This window comes from Mercenaria mercenaria, chromosome 17 (genome assembly GCF_021730395.1).
Source record: "Mercenaria mercenaria strain notata chromosome 17, MADL_Memer_1, whole genome shotgun sequence".
Taxonomy (NCBI): Eukaryota; Metazoa; Mollusca; class Bivalvia; order Venerida; family Veneridae; genus Mercenaria; species Mercenaria mercenaria.
In genome coordinates this window covers 23,883,405-23,909,578 of record NC_069377.1, presented here as the reverse complement: position 1 = coordinate 23,909,578, position 26,174 = coordinate 23,883,405, and the positions used below count along the sequence as shown (strand labels likewise).

Below are 26,174 nucleotides of genomic sequence, written 5' to 3'. Positions count from 1 at the left end.
TCAAATTGATAGGTATATCTCTGTTATTCCAGTTTTATTTTAGTTAGGTTTATGCACTGCATTTTTTATTTGGTCAGATCACGTCAAAAAATAAGTCCTCTAAAGTAACTGACTTCTCAGTGTTGCATGTTAAGTAGTCCTAAATGAAGTTGCGTCTTTTTGATGAAATGTGGAAATATATGGATTTTATTGTTTACTTGTTTTATTGCTTATTTAGGAAAAAATTAGACCTTGTGAATTCGCTGGTTGTGAAAATATCTACATACGCTTAATTGCTATTTTAAACAGCAAATTTTAAACAGAACAGATTATTTTTCAGATATAACATCTCAAGATTTTTCGGCGACGCCGTCTAAATTCGTTTTCGTTACCTATGCCACGTGACTTCAGTTTGCAAATCAAACTACTTGATATCGCATTATAGATAATTTATCAAAATGGAAGATTTATGCAACACTCTGCCTGATTGGACGAGAGTGTCAATTTCTTTCACTCTGTTGATTGTGCTACGCTGAGTGAAATGTAGACAAAGCGTTTATCCTAAACAACGCTGTTCACAGTTTTAAAGCTAACTTTGGCTCAGTATATTTAGCAAGAATATTGATATATCTCAAAATGATAAATAAGTTTAATAAATATGATAAAAACCTGTTCAAATACCAACATATATCAAATTAAAGAAAGAGCTCAATACGGTCTGCGTATCACATGAATAAGGGTGTGATAAGAGTCTTTTATGTAGAGAAGTGCTTTTTAAAAGATTATCCTTGTTACTATTGTCGTCTGTATATGAAAAGGTTTCTTGCTTTTGTGACTTATTCAGATTGCATATTAAAATGAGTACTTGTTTGCTTTGATATATTTGTTATAAATTATTTAACTGATTTATTATATACGAATATTTTTCTTTAGTATGGTATGCAAATATTGAACTCAGTTGAAATCTGTTTTATTAGATATATGCTATATAATGACTGAATCTCATTACACCGAAATGAAGGTACGCTGCATACAGTTTATCTATGTGATATGACTACGGTCAAACTTTGCTTATGAAACAGAAATATTGAAATAATTACAATGGTATGTTTTGCTTGACCTTCACTTTTTATAGGTGTGACGTCATTGTCCAAAGATTCATGAATAGCGAATATGCTATTTGTTAAAGCGGGATCAGTTGGCCTATTTTAGAAATAAATAAAAATAATAAATAAAAAAATCCTTTAATTGATTTTTCTCATGTATTCTAATCAAACTTGATTTGTAGCATCTTTATTAGGCCCGCAGCCAACTTTGTTCAGCTGGGACATTTGACCCCTTTTAGGGGCTGCTACAGCTAAAACTAGAAATGCCTTTATACAGCGTCTCATGAACAGCTTGGTGGATTTTTGTCATACTTGGTCGGGAGCATCATTATAAGGTCCTCTTCCAAATTTATTTATATAGGAACTTGGGCCCTATTAGGGACCACTATAGCTAAAGTAGATATGCCTTTCTTCGCATTAACCACTAAATTGTAACGGATTTTTATCAAACTCGATGTGTAACAATATCTTAAGGTCTCCTGCTATTTTGTTACAAATGGGGATAGGGACCAATTTAGCTAAAAATATAAACACGTTTAATGACCTCTTCTCATGAATCGCTTCATGAATCTTCATCCATTTAAATTGTTAAAGTGCGGTGTTTAGTTTTGCAATTTGAAAAATGTTAGATGAAAGATGAATGTTAGATGAAAAATTCATAAACTTCTTTCCTTATTACAATTCGCCGACCATCATTTTTAAAGATATTTCTTGTTATCATTTGTTGTTTATTAAGAAGACTGCAAAACAAAATTATAAACAAGTCAACGAAGAAGTGTCGAAAGTCGCTAAGATGAAAGTCAAAAACAAATGTATTTTTTAGCTCACCTGAGCTATCGTGATCGTCCGTCCGTCCACATTTTACTTTAAACAACATCTCCTTCTAAACTACCAGGCCAATTTTGATGAAACTTCACAGGGATGTTCCATGGATGGTCTTCTTTAAAAGTTGTTCAAAGAATTGAATTCCATACAGAACTCTGGTTGCCATGGCAACCAAAAGGAAAAGCTTTAAAAATCGTCTTGTCCAAAACCACCAGGCCTAGGGCTTTGATGTTTGGTATGTAGCATTATCTAGTGGTTCTCTAGCAAGTTTGTTCAAATTATCCCCCTTGGGTCAAATATGGCCCCGCAACGGGGGTCATATGGTTAATATAGACTGGCATAGGGAAAACTTTGAAAATCTTCTTGTCCAGAGCCACAGGGCATAGGGGTTTGATATTTGGTATGTAGCATCATGTAATGGTCCAATACCACGTATGTTCAAATTATTCCCCTAGGGTTAAATATGGCCCGCCCTGGGGGTCACATGGTTTATATAGGGAACAACTCTTCTTGTCCAAAACCACAGGGCCTAGGGCTTTGATATTTTGGATATAGCATCAGCTAGTGGTCCTCTACCAAGATTATTCAAATTACCCCATGGGGTCAAATATGGTCCCGCCCTGAGGGGGCGGGGCACATGTTTAAATAGACTTGTACAGGGAAAACCTTTAAAAATCTTGTCTTAAACCATAAGGTCCAGAGCTTAGATATCTAGTTTGTGTTATGCTCTAGTGGTTCTATACCAAGATTGTTCACATCATGACCCGGGGGTGGGGGGTCAGATTAGGCCACGCCCGGGTGGTCCCTTGTTTTACATAAACGTTTTTGTTTTTGAAGCAGTGGCAAAGAAATTTGGACTACATACATAATGTTTGATACAGATTTCAATAGTCATCTTCAATTGTCCTAGTCATGACCTGCTGACCTACTTTCTTGTTTTTGAAGGTACAGCATAGAAATTTGGACCACGTTTATAACTTTTGAAACTGATTTAAATACTCATCTTTAATATTCTTAAACCAGAACTATTGACCTACTTTCTTGTTTTTGAAACTACAGCAAAGAAATTTGGACCACCACTTTAATTTTTAAATAGATTTCAGTAGTTATCTTGAATAGTCTTTACCATGACCTACTCACCTAGCTTTTGTTAGTGAAGCTTAAGCAACAAATTTGTTAAAGCAAGCAACTAAACTCAGGTGAGCGATATAGGGCCATCATGGCCCTCCTGTTCTAGAAGATTAATGTCATATATACTATTATGAATGTCATTTTAAAAATGACATTTTTTCATTGAATTTTTTTTTCCTGATACTATTGCAGTAGGATATTGTTTATAAGAGAATACGATTAGGCAATCTGAAGTCTCCATAACATATAATAAAGAAATTGGAAAATGTAATACATTAAATATCTTACAACTTACACATGATCCGTTGATTTGTATATGATAATAAAGAACGAGGATTGTGTTCTACCGGAACGAACATTGTTTTAACAGACTGTTGATATTCATTACTAACCCAAAATTTTAAATAACACATTTATATCTTCTTTTTTTATAGAATGAATCAAAGAAGTCTATAAAAGCTCGAGGGCAAGATAAAGAAACACAGGCAGGAACAAAGTAGAGCAAAGCAAAACTTGAACAGTAGACCAGAAAAAGAAAGGAGAACCTGTTGGAAAACAGACGGGTAGAGCTGTCGAAAGAAACAAGGTAAACAGAAGCAGAAGGCGGGTAAAGCTGCCGGGAAAAAGCAAGGTCTAGGTGTAGAGAAGAAACCAGGTTAAGCGGTTGAAAAGAAGACTATCCTTTAGAGGAAGGTAAGAGGAGCAGGGATGGCTTCGTATTTGCGGACCAGAGGTACACGAATGGAACTGGCGCATTACAGGATTGGATACCCAGTAAGTAACTCTTAGCAGTTGAAATACGGAAAGCATAGACAAGCTGGTAAGAAGACATTCTTTAATATATACTCTCAAAAGAAAGTTAATAAGAAAACAGACAATAAGTTTATCAAAATTTAATACTTAGAATAAAAGACAGAAACGCCTTGGAAAAGTAAAATAGATTTACTTTGCATACAGCATGTTAGATGACTATACTATATACAGTATTCTAACACGATCTGATTCATTTTCCTATTAAAAAAAGAAGGCAGAAAACAGTGAATCATTATTCAACAAATCACTGTTCTGACATCACACGTATTACGTCTTGGCGTCAAACGGCATAGCGGCGCGCTGGAAAAGGCAAATTTTTAATTAATGTCGTCAAGGATGTACTTAAAAATCCTTGGTAACGTGTAAGAATCGAATTAATATATCTCATTTAGTGATTTGCTCTTGAATAAATCATTGTTTGTCGTTCAGATGCGTATTATTATATCACTCGGGTCAATGTTGGCAAAAAGCCGGTCAATATGAGTATTGACCGGGCCGGCGGTCAATACTGGTTAAAACCGGTCAATACTGGTCAATACCGGTCAATACTGGTCGATTCAATACTATGGTCACTCTTAGGTGGTCAGTACTGGTTTATTCAACTTCACTTTAATATAGTGCACATTCACAGATTAGCACAGGCTGTATTAGTAATGTAAAAATAATTTAGCAATTTGAATAATATAAAATTTTGTTCATTAAAAAGTATAGTGGCCAATACTGGTCGATTCAATTTTGGTCCTTGGCAATGTGTCCTGGTCAGGTTCAATTTTGGACAATATACTTAGACTGGTCAGCAGTCAATACTAGTTTATTCAATGCTTTTATCTTCTTACAGTAGCCTTTATTTTAAATCAATTAAAGATTTTATTATTATAAATTACACTCATTGAAATGGACAGTACCGGTCAATTCAAATTTTGGTCCTATGCAATATTCCTGATCAATACATATAGTGGTCAATACTGGTCAGTTGAATACTTTGATTGCATAACTTATTTTTTAAAAATAAAGTTACCATGTTCAAGCATCTCAATAATACAGTGGGATTATTGATCATGGCAGCTAATAAGTGACTAGATAAACAGGTCTGCAACATATTATCTATTGTATCTATTATCTATTGTATATTGTAAGACATGGCGTCAATTAGGCAATATGACAATTGCTATCAAAACATTTTCATGAAAGGGTCCTGGTGTTCACAGCAATTTTTCATTAAATTAGATTTATCACTTGTGAATCAAACACTTACTGCTACAGTTTATTAAAAAAAATTTGAATACTTTCTACAAATGATGTTCCGTTAAATTAGCCATATTTATTGTGACATTTCTGTAGAAAAATAATACATTTTTGTAATCTAATCTTACAGAAAATGTTTAATGACCAGTATCAATCAGTATTGACCAATCAACCACTTCTGGCCAATTTGGGAGTATTGATTTGGTTGCTTTAACTAAATAATAATGCCTGCATTCACCTTAAACAAGCCACAAATGCTCTTAAACAGTCATTATTTAATTGTTCATAAACTCTGCAAAATATCTTAACAGTCAGTATTGACTAATTGACCAGTATTGACCAATCGACCAGTATTGACCGGTATTGACCACTTCAGGGAGTATTGACCGGGGCGGTTTTAACCAGTTAAAACCGCTGGTTAAAACCGGAGGCGGTTTTAACCGCCCAACATTGACTCGGGCTGCGCCCTCGTGATATAATTCCTTCGCATCTGAACTCCAAACAAAGATTTATTCAACGACAAATCACTTGATGAGATATATTATTTCTTAAATAACTATTAACAATTTGATATACTACAAATATATTCCAAACAATTACTTGACAAAAAGTACTATTAATAAAAATGCGCATGCCAACCCATATTGGTGAATATACCAAGTTTCTTTTAAGTTAGGAATCGAGAAATGGATGTTCTGATGAAGTTACAATACTTGAAGTCCAGAAAGGGCAATAAACTCCATGAAAAATGATAGGGCATAAAAACCCTGATAAAATGCCAACCTCTTCATGTTGATTATTTGAATTTATTTTATATGAATTCGATGGAAAGTGTAGGAAATGAGTTCTTCCGCCCAAAAGACAAAAAAAAAAAGAAAAAAAAAGAATTTATTTTATCCTGTCATGAAAAAAATTTTACACCAGAATTTTTCTTCAAAATTACGGTTATGATTATTTCAAATTTACACCTGTATATTTAATATAACAACACTGATTTTACAGCTGTAGATTTCAATTTACAGCTGTAAAACGACTGTAAAACAGTTCGAATTATGCAAATGAAATACAGCTGTAAAAATCTTACAGATGTAAAAATGAACAAACAGCTGTAAAAATGTCTCAAAGTTACAGCTTTAGACATATTACAGGTGTTGAAAAAGAGAAGATTATTTCGAGAAAAAATGGCAAAACAAATGATCTTGTAACTCAAAGTAAAAAGCAATGTAGGGATTTTTGTGTATTAACGTCTGCAGAAGCCCGCGGGATTGTTTGTGACCGAGACCGACGTCTGCAGAAGCCCGCGGGATTTCGGTCTCGGTCACAAACATATCCCAAGGGCTTCTACAGACGTTAATACACAAAACAAACGTGTATTGTCGCTATTCTTGCATAAAAAAACATTACACGACGACTTTATGTATTGTTTTCATATGTGATGACTTGACGATTCCGGTACATTTTTTGTTTACCATTCCTGTTGTTCTTGGAAACGGTAAACATGTTTTAAATATCCGTATCCAGGGCCCAGAAATAAACAACACTATCAAAAGTACATCCTGAAGGTTTTTAAGCGATTTTTTTTATCTCTCGTTATTACAAACATAAAATTACCAATAATTGTTCATATCATTTCACAATTTGGTGGACTCGATCACAATTTCAAGAATAATAACTTTACATTCGAGTTATATATTGAGTACGGACACAGTTGGAATACGGATGAGTACGGACGTAGTGTCAAGCTTCCAAGCTGTTTATATAAATTCTTCGAGAAATTAGATAAAAACATACCGACTGATACTTACCAAAATCATAAATATGATTCCTAAAAGCAAAGAATCGTACAGGTAAACACGCGATTCTTTAACATTCACGGTTGTCTACAAAATCTGAATTGTCGCCGAGTTCTAAAAGGAGAGTAAACAAGGTAAGAAACGAGTACTAACATTGTGGGGGCAGCGCATTTGACGTTAGTTACTGATACAGTAAAACATTCTATGGTTTAGATTGCATCTTTAATGCTTCAAGAAGAGGTTTTTATGAAAGAAACAAGACGCAGATACCAGATGTCAATCTGCGCAGAAATACATATACGTCCCTGGGAAAGCATTTCAAAAATAAAAATTGGGTATTAACAGCACCTGAATTGCCTTGTTTGCACACGATTTTTCTCCCGTTAATACATGGGCGGATCCAGTGAAAAAAGTAGTTTTTATGCAAGAATATGAATTACAGTAGTTCTATAGCATTTGAAATTCAGGAGTAGGATACAAAGTAGAAACTATGCATCACATCTTGTTAATAAAACTTCCTTTATCATGAAAACCTATGCCAATTTTGCAATTATTTCTTTTAAACTTATCAGCTTGAAATTTAGTGTAAATAGTTAATGCATAATTATACTTATATTTGTCCTGTTACGCCTATTTTACAGAAAAAACGGTTGCACCTAATCCATTACGGTTAAAATACCAATATCTTAGACGTGGTGTCTCTGTGACCTTAAGTTATAGGCTATCCCGCCAAAATGAATAAAAGATGACAATACTCACGTTTCCCTCCAAAAAAGTTACAGCTGTAATTAATCTCTAAACGGAATTCACAAAACCTATCAGTGAGGTAACCATAATAGAAAAGTAATAGTATTTCAACATAATAACCGACCAGGAAACTATTACTGTACAAAACAAACAAAGAATGAAAACGGTGCATGGATTCGTGAAGAACAAAGCATTCTATATGCAATTAAATGTGCAAAAGCACAGCATCTCTATATTGTCGATGATCTTGACCTAAATCAGAGATGATAGCATGTAACAACATGACTTCAGGGAAATAAGCTTTCATTGCGTATCCTGTACAACTTAAAATATTTCGGATGACGTATCAGACATAATAAGACGAATGACTATTTACAGAAATCAAAAATATGCATCCGCGTACATGAACAACAAGTACGTAGGTTCACAATTTCCTTCATTTAAAATGCAAATCTTCAATACACGAAGTTTACTTTATATTTTGTCCTATTAGAATAAGAAACTTTATACTGAAACAATGCACATTTGACGTTTCTTTGTATTTCTTTTTTTTTTTCGTTTTTCCATTAAAAAAAATATTATATTCTAGACATTTCTATTTTAATAAATCGTTTTACTTTAGTTTTATGATTTTAAAAGGTACCATAATTAAATATAAAATTTTGCTAAGTAATGATTTTGTTTTATTTTCTTCATATCAAAAATTAAAAAAAAAAGAGAAGATTTTCTTCTTTGTAGATGCGGTATAACTTGCGTTATGTCAGAATTCTGAGAAAAATAAAAGGTCTCACAGTTAGCAGTGTCCTTTTTTCCCGGTGGAAGTGTTTTGTAAAAGCCATGATAACCCATTTGTCGAATCAGATCCGCCCTGGTCCGCAGGCTCCAAATCGCTATTGTAAAGTAACTCGAGAACAAATCTAAGAGTTTCAACATTAACTTATTTTCTCAATAAAAGTTCATTCAACAGTATTGTCACAAGTAACCAGATATAACTGACAAAGTATTTTATTTCATGTTTACAGTAATCTAAGCCAATCATAGCTATCTCTATTCTAGTCCTGTTCTTTCCGTGTCCTACATCTAAAAATATAGACGGATTACAACGCTATTGGTTGCACTGATTATTTCCAAATGTTTTAATTTTAAGCGCATGCGCTCTTTACGTGTTGCAAAAGGACTGGTCGGCAATATATACCTACATAAAATCATCATTATATTACGAATTATTTTGCCACAATAAGGAAGATTTTGGTCACACAATTTATTGTTAAGAATGCCTTGATTAAAGATAGATATGTTATTAATCATATCTTACCTGAGAAGCCAGTTTTATTCTTACTTTCGTCAGAAAAGAACAAGCTTTCCTAAGTCTAGATCCACTTACAAAACGAATATAATACTTGTTCCTTACGTTTGAAAGTGTCACATTTTCTTAATTTTATCTATCAGAGGTGTTTTTCCTTCAAACTTAAATAGCCGTTGTATATGTATTTATCCGGCTTGAATGACATCTTTATTAGACATTGATAATAAAAGAATAACTGTTATAAGTTTCAAGTCAATGGCTTTGATAGTAATAGAGATATTTAACGTCATTAAAATCTTTAACCAACGGCGACGGCGATGCCGACGCCGGGGCGAGTGCAATAGCTCTACTATTTCTTCGAAAAGTCGAGCTAAAAAGGGTCATGTTCTGTTTTACATACATGTACATACATGTATTTGACTGCATCCAATCATGCTATTCAAACATAGAAGTGCCGTTGCCATATATCATTTTTTGCCTGACCATGATACTTTGACATCTAAATGACTCAGTTTTAGTACACAAAATTTAGGCACAGACCAGGATTTGAACCTTGACCAGTTTATTTCACATTATAACCTTATCCTACGACATTTAGTTTTAACGAATTGTGACTTTCATTTTTAGTGTAAGTCCTATGAAGCATACGATTCTGCCCGACACAGTTATTTTTTTTCTTGTTTCGTCCTAGTCAGACAAGCGTTCGCAACCGCAGTTACTAGGGTTGAGACCTGTGCACAGTCCGTATGAAATTGGCAGGGGATGCTGGGGTTCGGGGGTGCGACTGAGGGATGTCTGTTGATCCTAGTGACTATTTTCCAGAGTTTGTACATATCATCACCAACATAGACGACAAATATAGAAAAGTTGTTCTATTTCATTATGTGTCATCTATCTTTTATAGGGCAAAGCAGATCACGCTAATCAAGATGACAACTACAGATTCTACATGAACCAGATCCCCTCAAAACCTGATGGTAAGAGATGTATCACATCCCTCTGTAACTTACAAATCAGATTTAAGTCTTACGTCAGCCGTTCAGGATAACGTTGAACTTGGAAAATAGAATATTTTCTTTTAATGGACAAACCTCTGCCTGAAATAATGATACATATTGGTACTAAACAGCTTTTATTAGCTCATCAGAGCACAACACGTTCAAGTTGAGCTATTGTAACTATTCATCTTACGTCGACTGTTCATCTGCCCGTACGTCCTTCGTCTGTCAACAGTTTCTGTAAATTATACCTCTTCTAAAACCACTTGGTGAAACTTTGCATTAATGTCCTCTTCCAAAGTTGTTCAAAGAATTAAATTCTAGAAAGAAGGTGACCTCCTTGAGGGAGTGTTTAAGGTTGCTGACTCCGAATCGCTCGCCACTCAATTCTTTGGGTTAGAAACTTCACTTGGTGTGTAGAAGGTCTGTTAATACCAAATCAGTGTTACATGTGAAGTAGTCCAAAATGTAGTTCCATGTTGTTGATGAAATATGGTATAATGTATTGGCTTAATTTTCTTGCTTATTGATATTTAGAAAAAAATCTATTGTGAATTTCCATGTTTTAGTTTTATTCATTGAGAAAATGTCAGCTAATGGTACTTTGCGGAACGGAACGAAACGGAACGGAACAAGTTAAGAGGCACCCCACGGGGTATAATCAAAATGTAAAAAACAGTGCTTTCAAACTAATCAGACCACCATCTCTGATAAAAATTACCTATCGCATTCGATTCATTGTCCTGGTTAGTCGCATGTTAGTGACAAATGAAGACTGTTCTTCTTTTCACTTACAGTTTAATTGTAGCTGTATCAATATAATTGTAACTCTATGTACTACAAAATTTGTAACGGAGAATGCGTGTCAATGCTTGCAAAACGTATGAGCTGCAGAAGCAGTGCACGAAACTAGTCAATTGGTTGTCTGTGGTACAAGCTGAAATCACATCAAGTAAAATATTTCTTGTTCCGTTCCGTTCCGCAAAATACCATTACCTATATAGCTAATGGTACTTTGCGGAACGGAACGGAACCAAGTCAGGAATAAAGCTCAGCTGCATCTAATGTAGAAATGACTAATCCGAATATGTTATAAACATCACCAGAAGTTCAATCGTAATGTGTCAGATGTAATCATTACTTGAAGATTACAGAAAGAAAATTTTTCTTTTCACTTACAAATTGTAGGTGCATACTTATTACTGGGATTCTATGTACTATCTACAAAATTACAAACTGAGAACTAGTGCCAATGCTTGCAAAACGTATATGTTGCAGAAGCAGTGCTTGAAACTAGTCAGTTGGTTGTCTGCGGTACAAGCTGAAATTACATCAAGTAAAATATTTCATGTTCCGTTCCGTTCCGCAAAATACCATTACCTATATACCTAATGGTACTTTGCGGAACCGAACGGAACCAAGTCAGAAATAAAGCTCAGCTGCATCTAATGTAGAAATGACTTATCTGAATATGTTATAAACATCAACAGAAGTTAAATCATAATTTGTCAGATGTAATCATTACTGGACGATTACAGCAAGATCATTTTTCTTTCGACTTACAGATTGTAGGTACATACTTGTTACTCTAATTCTATGTACTATCTACAAAATTAGAAACTGAGAATGGGTGCCAATGCTTGCAAAACGTATTTGTTGCAGAAGCAGTGCTTGAAACTAGCCAGTTGGTCGTCTGTGGTACAAACTGAAATCACATCAAGCAAAATATTTCTTGTTCCGTTCCGTTCCGCAAAATACCATTACCAATATAGCTAATGGTACTTTGCGGAACGGAACGGAACCAATTCAGGAATAAAGCTCAGCTGCATCTATTGTAGAACTGACTAATCTTAATATGTTATAAACATCAACAGAAGTTAAATCATACTGTGTCAGATGTAATCATTACTTGAAGATTACAGCAAGATCATTCTTCTTTTCACTTACAGATTGTAGGTGTATACTTGTTACTCGGATTCTATGTACTTATACAAATTTAGAAACTGAGAATGTGTGTCAATGCTTGCAAAACGCATTTGTTGAAGAATCAGTGCATGAAACTAGTCAGTTGGTTGTCTGTGGTGCAAGCTGAAATCACATCAAGTAAAATATTTCTTGTTTCGTTCCGTTCCGCAAAATACCATTACCTATATAGCTAATGGTACTTTGCGGAACGGAACGGAACCAAGTCAGGAATAAAGCTCAGCTGTATCTAATGTAGAAATGACTTATCTGAATATGTTATAAACATCAACAAAAGTTAAATCATAATTTGCCAGATGTAAACTGAGAATGGGTGCCAATGCTTGCAAAACGTGTTTGTTGCAGAAGCAGTGCTTGAAACTAGTCAGGTGGTCGTCTGTGGTACAAACTGAAATCACATCAAGCAAAATATTTCTTGTTCCGTTCCGTTCCGCAAAATACAATTACCTATATAGCTAATTGTACTTTGCGGAACGGAACGGAACCAAGTCAGGAATAAAGCTCAGCTGCATCTAATGTAGAACTAACTAGTCTGAATATGTTATAAACATCATCAGAAGTTCAATCGTAATGTGTCAGATGTATTCCTTACTTAACAATAACAGCTAGACCATTCTTCTTTTCACTTACAGATTGTAGGTGTATACTTGTTACTCTGATTCTATTTACTATCTGTAAAATTATAAACTGAGAATGGGTGCCAATGCTTGCAAAACGCATTTGTTGCAGAAGCAGTGCTTGAATCTAGTTAGTTCGTCGTCTGTGGTACAAGCTGAAATCACATCAAGCAAAATATTTCATGTTCCGTTCCGTTCCGCAAAATACCATTACTTATATAGCTAATGGTACTTTGCGGAACGGAACGGAACGAAGTCAGGAATAAAGCTCAGTTAATCTAATGTAGAACTGACTAGTCTGAATATGTTATAAACATCAACAGAAGTTAAATCATAATGTGTCAGATGTATTCCTTACTTGAAGATTACAATAAGATCATTCTTCTTTTCACTTACATACTGTAGGTGTATACTTGTTACTCTGATTCTATGTACTATTTACAGAATTAGAAACTGAGAATGGGTGCCAATGCTTGCAAAACGTATTTGCTGCAGAAGCAGTGCTTGAATCTAGTCAGTTCGTCGTCTGTGGTACAAGCTGAAATCACATCAAGCAAAATATTTCATGTTCCGTTCCGTTCCGCAAAATACAATTACCTATATAGCTAATTGTACTTTGCGGAACGGAACGGAACCAAGTCAGGAATAAAGCTCAGCTGCATCTAATGTAGAACTGACTAGTCTGAATTTGTTATAAACATCATCAGAAGTTTAATCGTAATGTGTCAGATGTATTCCTTACTTAACGATAACATCAAGACCATTCTTCTTTTCACTTACAGATTGTAGGTGTATACTTGTTACTCTGATTCTATTTACTATCTGTAAAATTAGAAACTGAGAATGGGTGCCAATGCTTGCAAAACGTATTTGCTGCAGAAGCAGTGCTTGAAACTAGTCTGTTGGTTGTCTGTTGTACAAGCTGAAATCACATCAAGTAAAATATTTCTTGTTTCGTTCCGTTCCGCAAAATACCATTACCTATATAGCTAATAATGGTACTTTGCGGAACGTAACGGAACCAAGTCAGGAATAAAGCTCAGCTGCATCTAATGTAGAACTGACTAATCTTAACATGTTATAAACATCAACAGAAGTTCAATCATACTGTGTCAGATGTAATCATTACTTGAAAATTACAGCAAGATCATTCCTCTTTTCACTTACAGATTGTAAGTGTGTACTTGTTACTCGGATTCTATGTACTATCTACAAATTTAGAAACTGAGAATGTGTGCCAATGATTGCAAAACGCATTTGTTGCAGAATCAGTGCATCCAAGTCCCCAAACCGTGAAAATTATGGCTAGTTTGTTTGTTTGTCAGTTTGACTGATACAAAGGTTAATTACAAAAATGAAGAAATGCGGTAGAATTTTGATACCCGATTGCTTAATAAACACTTTTGTCGAATAATTAATAACATGATAGATTTATTTCTATGGGGACTATTCAAATAGTTCAATTAAGTGAATTGAGATATAATAACGGAACTCGTATGTAGTTAACGGGTGGTTTCGTAATTTTCAAGCTGTTTTAAAACATATTATTTGTTGAAACAATTTGCGTTCGGGATCAGGTCATGGATGATTTGCAGCAAAAAATATGTGTATTTCAATTTGTGCTTTTAGTTGTGTACTTTTTTTACTTATTCGGGAGTGTGTTTTTGGGTTTGCGGTCTTAAGACGACGTACATAATGCTTTGGTTTTAGTTGTTTTAAACCTTGAGGGGCCCTTCCTAGTCGTTGAAGAGTTTTTAGCGCCCTTATATAGTTTCGACGCCATTTACTTTGCTTTATGGGCGAATATTTAGTCCATTTATAGGGCCCTATGGTTTTAATTTATGACCCGTTTTGTTTTTCTTACAATGAAATATGCATGTTTACGTTTAAAGGTTAATTAAAATGAGTGAATGCTGAAAGTACACAAAAAACATACCAATCAAAATTTATAGGTTCACAAAAATAAGTCATTACAATTTACAAATATACTTGTAACTGGAAAACTGACACGTATTAGCCTTCCTGCTTGTAACTAGAGCTATCACTAAAGGTGATGAATGTGACCCCCCGCATGCACTGACACAGTACATTGCAATTTGACGCACACAAGATTGCATAATTATGTGGACTGTATGTTTTACTTGATGCGATTTCAGCTTGTACCGCAGACAACCAACTGACTAGTTTTCAAGCACTGCTTCTGCAACAAATACGTTTTGCAAGCATTGGCACCCATTCTCAGTTTCTAATTTTGTAGATAGTAAATAGAATCCGAGTAACAAGTATACACCTACTATTTGTAAGTGAAAAGAAGAATGATCTTGTTGTAATCTTCAAGTAAGGATTACATCTGACACATTATGATTTAACTTCTGGAGATATTTATAACATATTCAGACCAGTCAGTTCTACATTAGATGCGGCTGAGCTTTATTCCTGACTTGGTTCCGTTCCGTTCCGCAAAGTTACTATTAGTATATTGGTAATGGTATTTTGCGCAACGGAACGGAACCAGAGATATTTTACTTGATGTGATTTCAGCTTGTTACCGCAGACAAAAAACTGACTAGTTTCAAGCACTGCTTCTGCAGCAAATACGTTTTGCATGCTTTGGCACCATTTCAGTTTCTAATTTTGTAAATAGTACATAGATGGAGAATAACACGTATACACCTACAATCTGTAAGTGAAAAGAAGAAGGGATCTTGTTGTAATCTTCAAGTAAAGATTACTTTCTGACACATTTGATTTAACTTCTGGTGATATTTAAAACTTTATTCAGACTAGTCAGTTCTACATTAGATGCAGCTGAACTTTATTCCTGACTTGGTTCCGGGGCCTCCGTGGCCGAGTGGTTAAGGTCGCTGACTTCACATCACTTGCCCCTCATCGATGTGGGTTCGAGCCTCACTCGGGGCGTTGGGTCTTCATGTGATGAACCCATCAAGTGGCTTACGGAAGGTCGGTGGTTATACCCAGGTGCCGCTCGTGTTTGAATAATGCAACGGAGGGGCACCTGGGGTTTCTCCACCATCAAAGCTGGAAAGTCGCCATATGACCTATATTTGTGTCGGTGCGACGTTAAACCCAACAAAAAATATAGTTAAAAATGACTTTTTCCCCCCCCCCCCCGTTCCGTTCCGCAAAAGTCCCATTAGCTATATTGGTAATGGTATTTTGCGGAAAGGGAAACCCGGAAACCGAGTTTATTTTACTTGATGTGATTCAGCTTGTTACCGCGGGACAACCAGCTGACTAGTTTAAAAGCACTGCTTCTGCGCAAATACGTTTTGGAAGCATTGGCACCCATTCTCAGTTTCTAATTTTGTAAATGTACATAAAATCAAAATAAAACAGTATACACCTACATCTGTAAGTGAAAAGAAGAAGATCTTGTTGTAATCTTCAAGTAAAGATTACATCTGACACATTATGATTAACTTCTGGTGATGTTTATATACATATTAAAAATTAGTCAAGTTCTACATTAGATGCAGCTGAGCTTTGTTCCTGATTTGGGTTCCGTTCCGTTCCGCAAAGTACCATTAGCTATATAAGTAATGGTATTTTGCGGAGGAACGGAACAAGAAATATTTTACTTGATGTGATTTCAGCTTGCACCGTAGACAACTAACTGATTTGTTTCAAGCACTGCTTCTGCAACAAATTACGTTTTGCAAGCATTGACACCATTTCTCAGTTTTTTAATTTTGTAGATAGTACATAGAATCGAGTAGTTAACAAGTTTACACTACAATCTGTAAGTGAAAGAAGAATGATTTGTTGTAATCTTCAAGAAAAGATTCATCTGACACATTATGATTAACTTCTGGTGATGTTTTTAACATTTTAAGATTAGTCAGTTCAAATTAGATGCAGCTGAGCTTTGTTCCTGACTTGGTTCCGTTCCCGGGTTCCGCAAGTCCCATTAGCTATATAAGTAATGGTATTTTGCGGAACGGAACGGATAAAGAAATATTTTACCTGTGTGATTTCGCTTGCCCCGTAGACAATAATGACTAGTTTCAAGCACTGCTTCTGCAACAATCGTTTTGCAAGCATTGACACCAATTCTCAGTTTGTAATTTTGTAGATAGTACTGAATCCGGGTAACAAGTATACACCTACAATATGAAAGTGAAAAGAAGAATGATCTTGTTGTAATCTTCAAGTAAGGATTACATCTGACCATTTATGATTTTAACTTCTGTTGATTTTTTATAATATTTTAAAGATTTAGTCAGTTCTACATTAGGTGCAGCTGAGCCTTTTTTCCCTGCCCTTGGTTCCGTTCGTTCCGCAAAGTACCATTAGCTTATAAGTAATGGTATTTTGCGGAACGGAACGGAACAAAAAAATATTTTACTTGATGTGGTTTCAGCTTTTACCGTAGACAACTAACTGACTAGTTTTCAAGCACTGCTTCTGCAAACAAATACGTTTTGCAAGCATTGGACCCCAAATTTCTCGTTTGAAATTTTGTAGTGTACATTAGAACCCGAGTATAACAAGTATTACACCTACAATTTTTAAGTGAAAAGAAGAATGATCTTGTTGTAATCTTAAAGTAAGGATTACATCTGACAATTATGATTTAACTTCTGTTGATGTTTTATAACTTATTAAGATTTAGTCATTTCTACATTAGATGCAGCTGAGCTTTATTCCTGACTTTGTTCCGTTCCATTCCGAAATAGTACCATTAGCTATATGGGTTTATGGTATTTTGCGGAACGGAACGGAACAAGAAATATTTTACTTGATGTGATTTCGCTTTTTACCGCCAGACAAAACTGACTAGTTTTCAAGCACTGCTTCTGCAACAAATCGTTTTGAAAGCATTGGCACACTTTCTCTGTTTTTAATTTTTTTAGATAGTACATAGAATCCGAGAAATTAAAGTAAACACTAATATTTGTAAGTGAAAAGAAGAATTTTCTTTCTGTAATCTTCAAGTAATGATTACATCTGAACATTCGATTGAACTTCTGTTGATGTTTATAATATATTCAGATTAGTCATTTTTACATTAGATCCCAGCTGAGCTTTATTCCTAACTTGGTTCCGTTCGGTTCCCCCAAAGTACCATTAGCTATTAGGTAATGGTATTTTGCGGAACGGAACGGAACATAAAATATTTTTATTTGATGAAATTTTCAGCTTGTACCGCAGACAACAACCCTGGCTAATTTCAAGCACTGCTTCTGCAACAAATACGTTGTGTAAGCATTGGCACCAGTTCTCAGATTGTAATTTTTTTAGTTTAGTACATAGAACCCGTGTAACAAGTATGCACCTATATTCTGTAAGTAAAAAAGAAGAATTTTCTTTCTGTAATCTTCAAGAAATGATTACATCTGACACATTACGATTGAACTTCTGTTGAGTTTATAACAATTCGGATAAGTAATTTTTTACGTTAGATGCAGCTGAGCTTTATTCCTGACTTGGTTCCGTTCCGTTCCGCAAAGTCCCCAATACCCATATGGGGTTAATGGATATTTTACGGAACGGAAGGGAAAACAAGAATATATTTTCCTTGATTTGATTTCAGCTTGTACCACAGACAACCAATTTGACTTTTCGTGCCCCCTGCTTCTGCAGCTCATACGTTTGCAAGCATTGCACGCATTCTCAGTTTCAAATTTTGTAGATTGTACTAGAGTTACAATTATATTGATACAGCTACAATTAAACTGTAAGTGAAAAGAAGAACAATCTTCATTTGTCACAACATGCGATTTAACCAGGGAAATTTGAATCGAATGCGATAGGTTATTTTTTTTATCAGAGATGGTGGTTGATTATTTGGGAAAGCATTGATTTTTACTTTTTGATTATCCCCCGTGGGGTGCCTCTTAACTTGTTCCGTTCCGTTTCGTTCCGTTCCGTTCCGCAAAGTACCATTAGCCGAAAATGTCTACAAACGCGTAATCGCTAAACGACAAATTTCATGGGAGCATTTTCGGAGGGAAATGTTTTTCTTATTTTTGTACAGGTAGTTTTTCACATCTAATTTCGTTTGTTATCTGTTGTAAATTTTTTGAAATTTTCACGTTATTCGGTAGGCATATCAATTTAACACGGAAGTATTTAAAATCCTGATTATTATTTTTTGTGGGAGAGGGGAGGCACTTAGAGTTTCCCATGTCTGTCTGTCTGTCTGTCCGTCAGTCCATCCTTCCGTCCGTCAATCCGTCCGAATTTGTGTCGTTCATATCTCAGAAAGTATCTAACACAGCGTCATCAAACCTAACAGGATTGTTATTCAGCACGGTTTAGTTTGGATCTCATACAGCCAGAGTTATGGCCCTTGACTTAGTCAAAAATATGCATAAAAAGGGCCAAAGTTTGTGTCGCATGTATCGGAATAAATATTTGTCCCAGTATTATTAAGCATAACAGGAATATAAATATTAACCAGCATGTGAAGTTGTGCATCTGGGGATTTAGTAGAGATATCACCCAGCCAGACCACAGTTATGACCTTTAACTTAGTCAAAAATATGCATAAAAAGGCCTAAAAGTTGTGTCATACATATCCCAAAAAGTATTTAACCTAGGATCATGAAACATATCATAGGAATATTATATTGCCAGTGAAATTGTGAACCTGTGACTTTTTTTCCAGATTTCTTCAAACAGACCAGAGTTTATGGCCTTTGATTGTCAAAAATAATTATGCATAAAGGGTACACAATTTGTGTCCCATGTATCTCAAAATGTATTTGACCTGCAGTCATAAAACATTTGGTAATTGTTTAATAGCATAAGAAGTGGTGTACCTGGTGTTCTCTTTTGGATTTTACTTAGCTAAGCCAGATTAATGGTCTTTCACTTAGCGGAAAATACATATGAAATTCTCAAAGAGTTTGTTTTGCAAATATCTTAAAAATTGAAAAAAAAAAAAGAATGAAAATCTCTAAACATATCGATCGCTGGTCCGATTTTGAAATAATTCTACAGAAATGTTCATTGGATGACCATCTAAAATCATTCGCCATTTGCGATGGGAATTTTGCGGAATTGTTTCTTGTTATACATACATTGCTCCTGATCACTGGCACCAGACCAGAAAGAAAATGCCTCTGTACATGTTATAGCCTACCTCTAGGTATTCTATAAGAACCATGGTGGTGAACGGGAAAGTGCACTTATCCATTTCAACCGTAAATTTCTCACCTAAAACGTGCAGTTCGGTGAATGGGTACCCAGCAGATTGAACAAGGGATATTTATCTTCCAATCGTGCACAGTAACATTGTCTCAGTGTTTTATATTGCCCGAGATACTCACATATTTTATGCTTTCGTTAACGTTACAGAAAAACTTGCGTGAACTCACCCTAATGAAATCCGTCTAGAGGTCACGCAGTGTGCACATGTTAGGCGAAATGTAAACAAACAAATACAGAATGCAAAAATATTACAGTTTAAATAAAACTCGAAATGATGAATAAAATTCATCTTATATTGATTTTGAATTTGAAATCATACATTTGGGCTACAAACTGTACTGTTAAATTTAAATTCATATTGCACATTTATGCTGCAATACACATATTAGCGAACACGTGTTTGTTAAACCCCGACTGACATACATTTTACACAGCCAATCAAGGGTGTGTCTGTTTAAACTAGACCGGAACTTCACTAGGGATCGAAGTTCAACGAAGGTTTTTTGTGTATATTGAAAAAAACTATAAACAACGCATTGTTTCTCTCATATAAGAAATATTGAAGAAATGTGACCTGTTCACAATGGAAGACAAATTACCGCTTGTTCAATATGTACAATACACATTTACCGAACTGCGTTTTAGATACGCAATGCACGATTGAAATAGGTAAGTATATTTTCCCGTTCATGACCATGGTTCTTATAGAATACCTAGGGGTAGGCTATAACATGTACAGAGGCATTTTCTTTCTGGTCTGATGCCAGTGCTCCTGATATTGTTAAAACGATCATTTTTTCTCTATCATAGGTAATATTTTATGGAAATGTTTGTTGAGGATGGTTTTTGGTAAAAGATTTATTTATTTTGTTGGGTTTAATGTCACACCGACACGGTTATAGGTCATATGGCGACTTTCCAGCTTTGATGGTGGGGGAAGACCCCCAGGTGCCCATCTGTGTATTACTTCGTCACGAGCGGGCATCTGAGTAGAACACTGACCTTCCGTAAGCCAGCTGGATAGCTTCCTCACATGAAGAATTCAACGCCCCGGGTGAGACTCGAACCTTTTGGTAACAGAAGGCAAAATCTTTAGGATAATGTCAGAGTTGTGTTTTCATAATAATACCAGAAGTGGTACCCTTCAATTAAACTAAATGTGTGTCCAATAGAAGCCTGATCTATGTAATGAATCTGGTATGAGTGTTTATAATTGAGCCATGCCATGGGGAAACCAAATAATGGGTATGCGACCAGCATGGGATCCAGACCGCCTGCGCATCCGCGCAGTCTGGTCGGATCCTGCTGTTCGCTAATTAGTTTTTTCCAATTCCATAGGCTTTAAAAGCGAACAGCATGGAGCCTGGGCCAGACTGCGCGGATTTCGCAGGCTGGTCTGGATCCATGCTGGTCGCATACCCACTATGTTGGTTTTCTCATGGCACGGCTCAATTATTTAATTAAACCTGATTCCCTCAAAATGTTGTTAAAACCAACGTAGTTTTGTCAGAGTAAATGCCCTAAATGAGGTCAAGTTATTATTTTTTCCATTGCCCATTCATTTTTGTGGCCTCCTTTCCTCGGGGACTTTAATTCGTTGAAATGTTTGTTAAAATTGTATTAAACTGATTCATGATGTCTTTTTAGTTTGTTTACTTTTGTTATTTTCACCACATCTAAATAAGTGATACGAAAATCTGGTTCTTTTCATTATAGGTGATTTTATAGACAAGATACATGTTGACTGGTGGGGAAACTACAGACTGTTAGAAGATCACAATGGATATATACAGTGGTGAGTATACATTGATACATTAAATATTCCTATCTGATGAAAGGGTATTGCAACATTTTGATATTTTACATCAGTGTTTCATGCATTGTGTACATGATATGTAGTATTTATTCCTTCGTTATTTTGATACAGTTCTTTACGCCATTAGATCTCTCACTAGCAATATTAATAAATCAGCTATAGACCTATATGTTTGAAAAGCTTATGTGTTGACACATCAGTTTCCAAAATACACATTCAGCCAAATTCCAGATTTCGCTCAAGCATCATCAATGCCCGTTGGTGTTGAAAATGACAAAGTAAGACAATACATAATACAAGTTTCATGACTGTTTTGTTTTAGATATTAATCATACAAAGATAGAACAGAGGTTACAGAATAGAGCACTCAATATTGTTCTTTTCAGATTGAATGAAAAAAGGAAAAAGATCTACAGTCCAGAGCTTTAACCATAAAGAAGATATCAATAAAGTAGTTAGATCCTTTTAAAGATGTGGATGAATTTATTTACATTGATATTATTTTTGAAATTTTACAGGCTTTTTCCTATTAGAGAATCAGGTTCATCAAATTGGCAAGCTCAGGAGCTTCAACTTCATGAGATAAAGGTTAGTCATGAAATAAAGGTATGATTAAAATTGTACCAAATTTATTTGTGTCGTAAAATATATATGAGTGAAAGCTGAACCGCAGTTTTTTTTTGTGTAATGAAATAAAGACACGTTTAAATGCCATTTTTTTCGCTAAATAAAAGTATGTCAAAACTTGAAACATATTTATTTGTGAATTTATATAACATATAACGTGCATTTTATATTGAATTTAATAACCATGTTAAGGAATTTCAGAGGTATATCATAAAAGTGCTTACAGCTGATAAATAGAAAAAATGACACACACTCTATGTCTCTTGAAATAGAAAGTGGTAGAAAAAATGTACTGGTTTGAAATATTGTGATTCTAAAAACTCTTATACAGGCATATTCATGTAATATCCTCTAAGCTGTCTTTGGAAGGTTGTTTCTATATGTGGTACAACTTCTGTCTTTGTATGGACCTCTCTCAAGGGTTTCCTTACATGAGCTATAATAGAAACAGGAAATGTCTTTAAAAAAAGACAAACGGCGTAGAGGTAATAATGCTTGGCGCATGGAAAATCGTAACAGGATGTACAGACAGAAAAAGATTTGGATAGGCATCTATGAACGTATGATTCATTTGCAAATATTAAAACTAAGCAGCAAATTTGAATGATCAGTAGGTGTCCTTTCAGTGATATTTGACGTCCTGTGCTGATTGTGAAATAATGTTAAGGCGATTGTCATTCTTAATGAATACAGGAGAATGTGTAAAGGGAAAGACTTTTTCGAAGATATACAGGTTTTCCGCTCATCGCTGAAATGTTCATTTGGTGACTCTCTTTCAAGATGTTTTAAGATTAATTTAATTTGTTAAACATCGGCAATAAGGGACAAAGTCACTAATCCTCATGCATTTAGTCAGAATATTCTTGTCAGACACTGATGGACCGATCAAAGAAAATATCCTTGAGTACTACTTTACCAAGACAGTTCAGTTTTTTCCCCAAAATTCATCCAAAAATCTTGGCCACCAATATGCTTAGTCACTTTTCCCATATGTATATATAGCTAAGGAAAGAAGTATTTTAAAACGGTATCGCACACATCTTTCGTTGATGAGCCTTTACCAAGTATATTCAAATTATTTCAGTTTGTTGAATAAACCGTTTGCCAGGACTGGAGATAGAAAACTCTTGCAAATCATCTCTGTGTGAATTATTTTCAAATAATTTTCCCTGGGTGACCAAGGTTTTTAAAAAGCAACTCTTCGAACGCTTTTTCTTCCTTAACCACTTGATGGATTTTGAAATGTTCGTTTGATGACCTCCTACTAAAATTTAAAACCATATTCATTACAATAAACGTACTGTTACGTCAGAGGGTAACAATTTCTTGCTACAGTAGAGAATAGTAACAGAAAGACAAACCAGCAAGTATTAACAATAACAATATTTTATTCATAGATTTAAATAACAATTCAAACATCTTCAAAAATGTGAAAGGGCTGTAAAATCCAATAATATGTAAAATAGAATCCTGTCCAGGTCAAATTTAAATCCAATCAGAAGAAACTTCACAATGTTTCACACAGTTCAAAAGTAATATCCAAAAATTAAAATTCCTGTCTTGAATGATAGCTTTTAAATCAACAGTTTAAATAAATCCTTCAAATGATCCTTCAAAATATTAAATATCTAAACTGGTAATATTTTTTTTTATTAATAATACTGGAAAGTTTTCATTAATATATATAATCTAAGTTCTGGCCTAGTGTCAGACAAAACCCTATTTAATGTATCAGTGAATGTTCCAGAATTTTTATGTAACGCTTAGAATAGAAAGAATATTCTGGAAAAATTAAGGACAATCCTTTTAAAAGTATTGTTACAGAACACAATAGAATATTCTGGACTACAGTAGAAAACAAATCATTTAAATGGTGTCTTAAAACTAGGTCAGTAAACACTGACTTATCAATAAATTAAAGGAATAATGTCATATACATAACGGTACATATCGGAAACCTGCGTGATTGATTTCTTCGTTTTTTGTCTTTGATGAATAAAATAATCAGATGAATATATGAAGATCTGTTATAGTTTCCTGCTAATTGCAATCAAATCCAAAAGAAATAATTGTTTTAATACATCGATTTCCCGTGTCTCCCATGGGTAAATATTATTTCACTTATCAACGCAAAGATTTTTCTTCGACAAAACAAACATACCCGAGTTATGAATCAAATAAGTTTATTTTGACATTTTAAAACATATGTGAATGTTTACCTAAAATGGCCATCGTAACAGGAGTAGAGAGAACATCCTTAGGAGCGAATTATTTTTACGAGATGGATGTGTTTTTCTATGGTCTTGAAACGACCGATGTGTTTGTAAAGAAGCTCTACTTCAGTACTTGATATTATCTGTGGTTTACGTATTTACTTACTTCGCTTTTTTATTATAGGTATACAAATGTAGTAAAATGTTTAATTTAAGACATATTATTTTTATGGGTGGTGAAGTACATTTAAGCAACATTTAATGACGCACAATTATGTGTTAAAATATTCTGTTAGAGTTATATTTGAGGAATAAAAAGGTCCATTTGAAAGTATTAGATCCCTGTTAGATATTTTTTATACAAAATTTTGCCCCCTTTTTACATTAAAGTTCTTAAGAAAATGTAAATTGTTCTTTTGACTTCAAAGTGAATAAAAGTTTTACAATAATTTGATAAATGTAGCGATACTTCAACGAGCCGATCTACAAATTATTATGGAACGCCATGACTGTCTTCTGATGTTGATTTAGTACTTTATGCTGTACATGTGTGTGTGTGTGTTCGGGTTTAACGTCTTTTTCAACAATTTTTCAGTCATATAAACGACGGTGTCTACTTGTAGCAGTGGCACATGCCCAACTTTTAGTGCTGCCTCACTGGAATTTTCCCCGCCGTAGACACGTGACATGATACCCACCCAGTTACATTTATACTGAACCCCGGGCCCGACCAGTCCTAGCACTACCCTCTTAATGCTGAGCGCCAAGCGAGGAAGCTACTAGTACCATTTTTTCACGTCTTTGGTATGACGCGGCCGGGGATCGAACCCACGACCTCCCGCACTCGAAGCGGACGCTCTACACTAGGCTACGAGGCGGTTTATGCTGTTTCATTCATCAATTTTATGAAGTGCCCCTACTTGTATGTGCAGTGCTTTATATGTATATGTTGTGGGTTAAAAACTGTATATGCGGTGCTTCCATCTGTATTTGCGGTGATTTTAACTGTGTATATTGTTGTTTCAAACTGTGTATGCGGTTGTTGTTATAGTATGTGCGGTCATTCCATCTGTATTGTGGTCTTTTTAACATTATATACAGTTCTTTTACTGCATTTGTGGTGCATTCAAAAAGTATATGTGGTGCTTTTTAATGTATATACGGTTCGTTTAACTGTATATGCTGTTTCCCTTTATATTTATATCCGGTGCTTTCAACTTTTTATGCGGTACCATAATAACATTATGTGCAAACTACTTTATGAGATCGGAATTCTATACGAAAGTAAACGAATATTTTCCCAAAAAATCCGACTAAGGTTATTTTTCGCGTAAATAAGCCATACCTTTTTTGTTTTATATCTTATTTAAATTTATTTTATTCATTTTTACAGATACGATCAGAAGACACTCATAAAGCAAAAATAAATGATTTACGGTCCGGAAATTATAAAATATATATTTTGCAATTACCTCCCTTAATACGTAAAATTTACTTATTTTTCAATTTTTTCTTTTGTTTGATCTAAAACTTTTTTATTCATTCATTCAGTTTTGCTGATTTAGTAATTGTTTGGTAATTAAATACAAAATTTTGTGAATATCTTTGTTTGCCACCGCTTATTTTTTGTATATAGTGTGTAGTATATATTCTCCTACATTGCAGTTAATAGTAAACAAATAGATTATTCATCTGTTTTCCGTGTCAGATACAGTTTCGTATCAAACACGGGGCATTTCCCGTGTGATAAGCGGGACGTAGATTGTGCTAATGGAATGATTCTGCATGCATATATAGGC

At 34.7% G+C, this 26,174-nt stretch overlaps 1 protein-coding gene across 1 annotated transcript in view; it reads left to right on the top strand.

The window, feature by feature from the left end:
- The window catches only part of LOC123535578 (uncharacterized), a 51,415-nt gene that overhangs the window by 2,336 nt on the left and 22,905 nt on the right, over positions 1–26,174 (top strand). Inside the window, exons 2-5 of the mRNA XM_045318274.2 lie at positions 3,476–3,815; positions 9,850–9,922; positions 21,436–21,514; positions 22,054–22,123. Of these exons, the coding sequence (XP_045174209.2) occupies positions 3,750–3,815; positions 9,850–9,922; positions 21,436–21,514; positions 22,054–22,123 (288 nt within the window). The 5' untranslated portion in view covers positions 3,476–3,749. The remainder of the gene's footprint in view (positions 1–3,475; positions 3,816–9,849; positions 9,923–21,435; positions 21,515–22,053; positions 22,124–26,174) is intronic.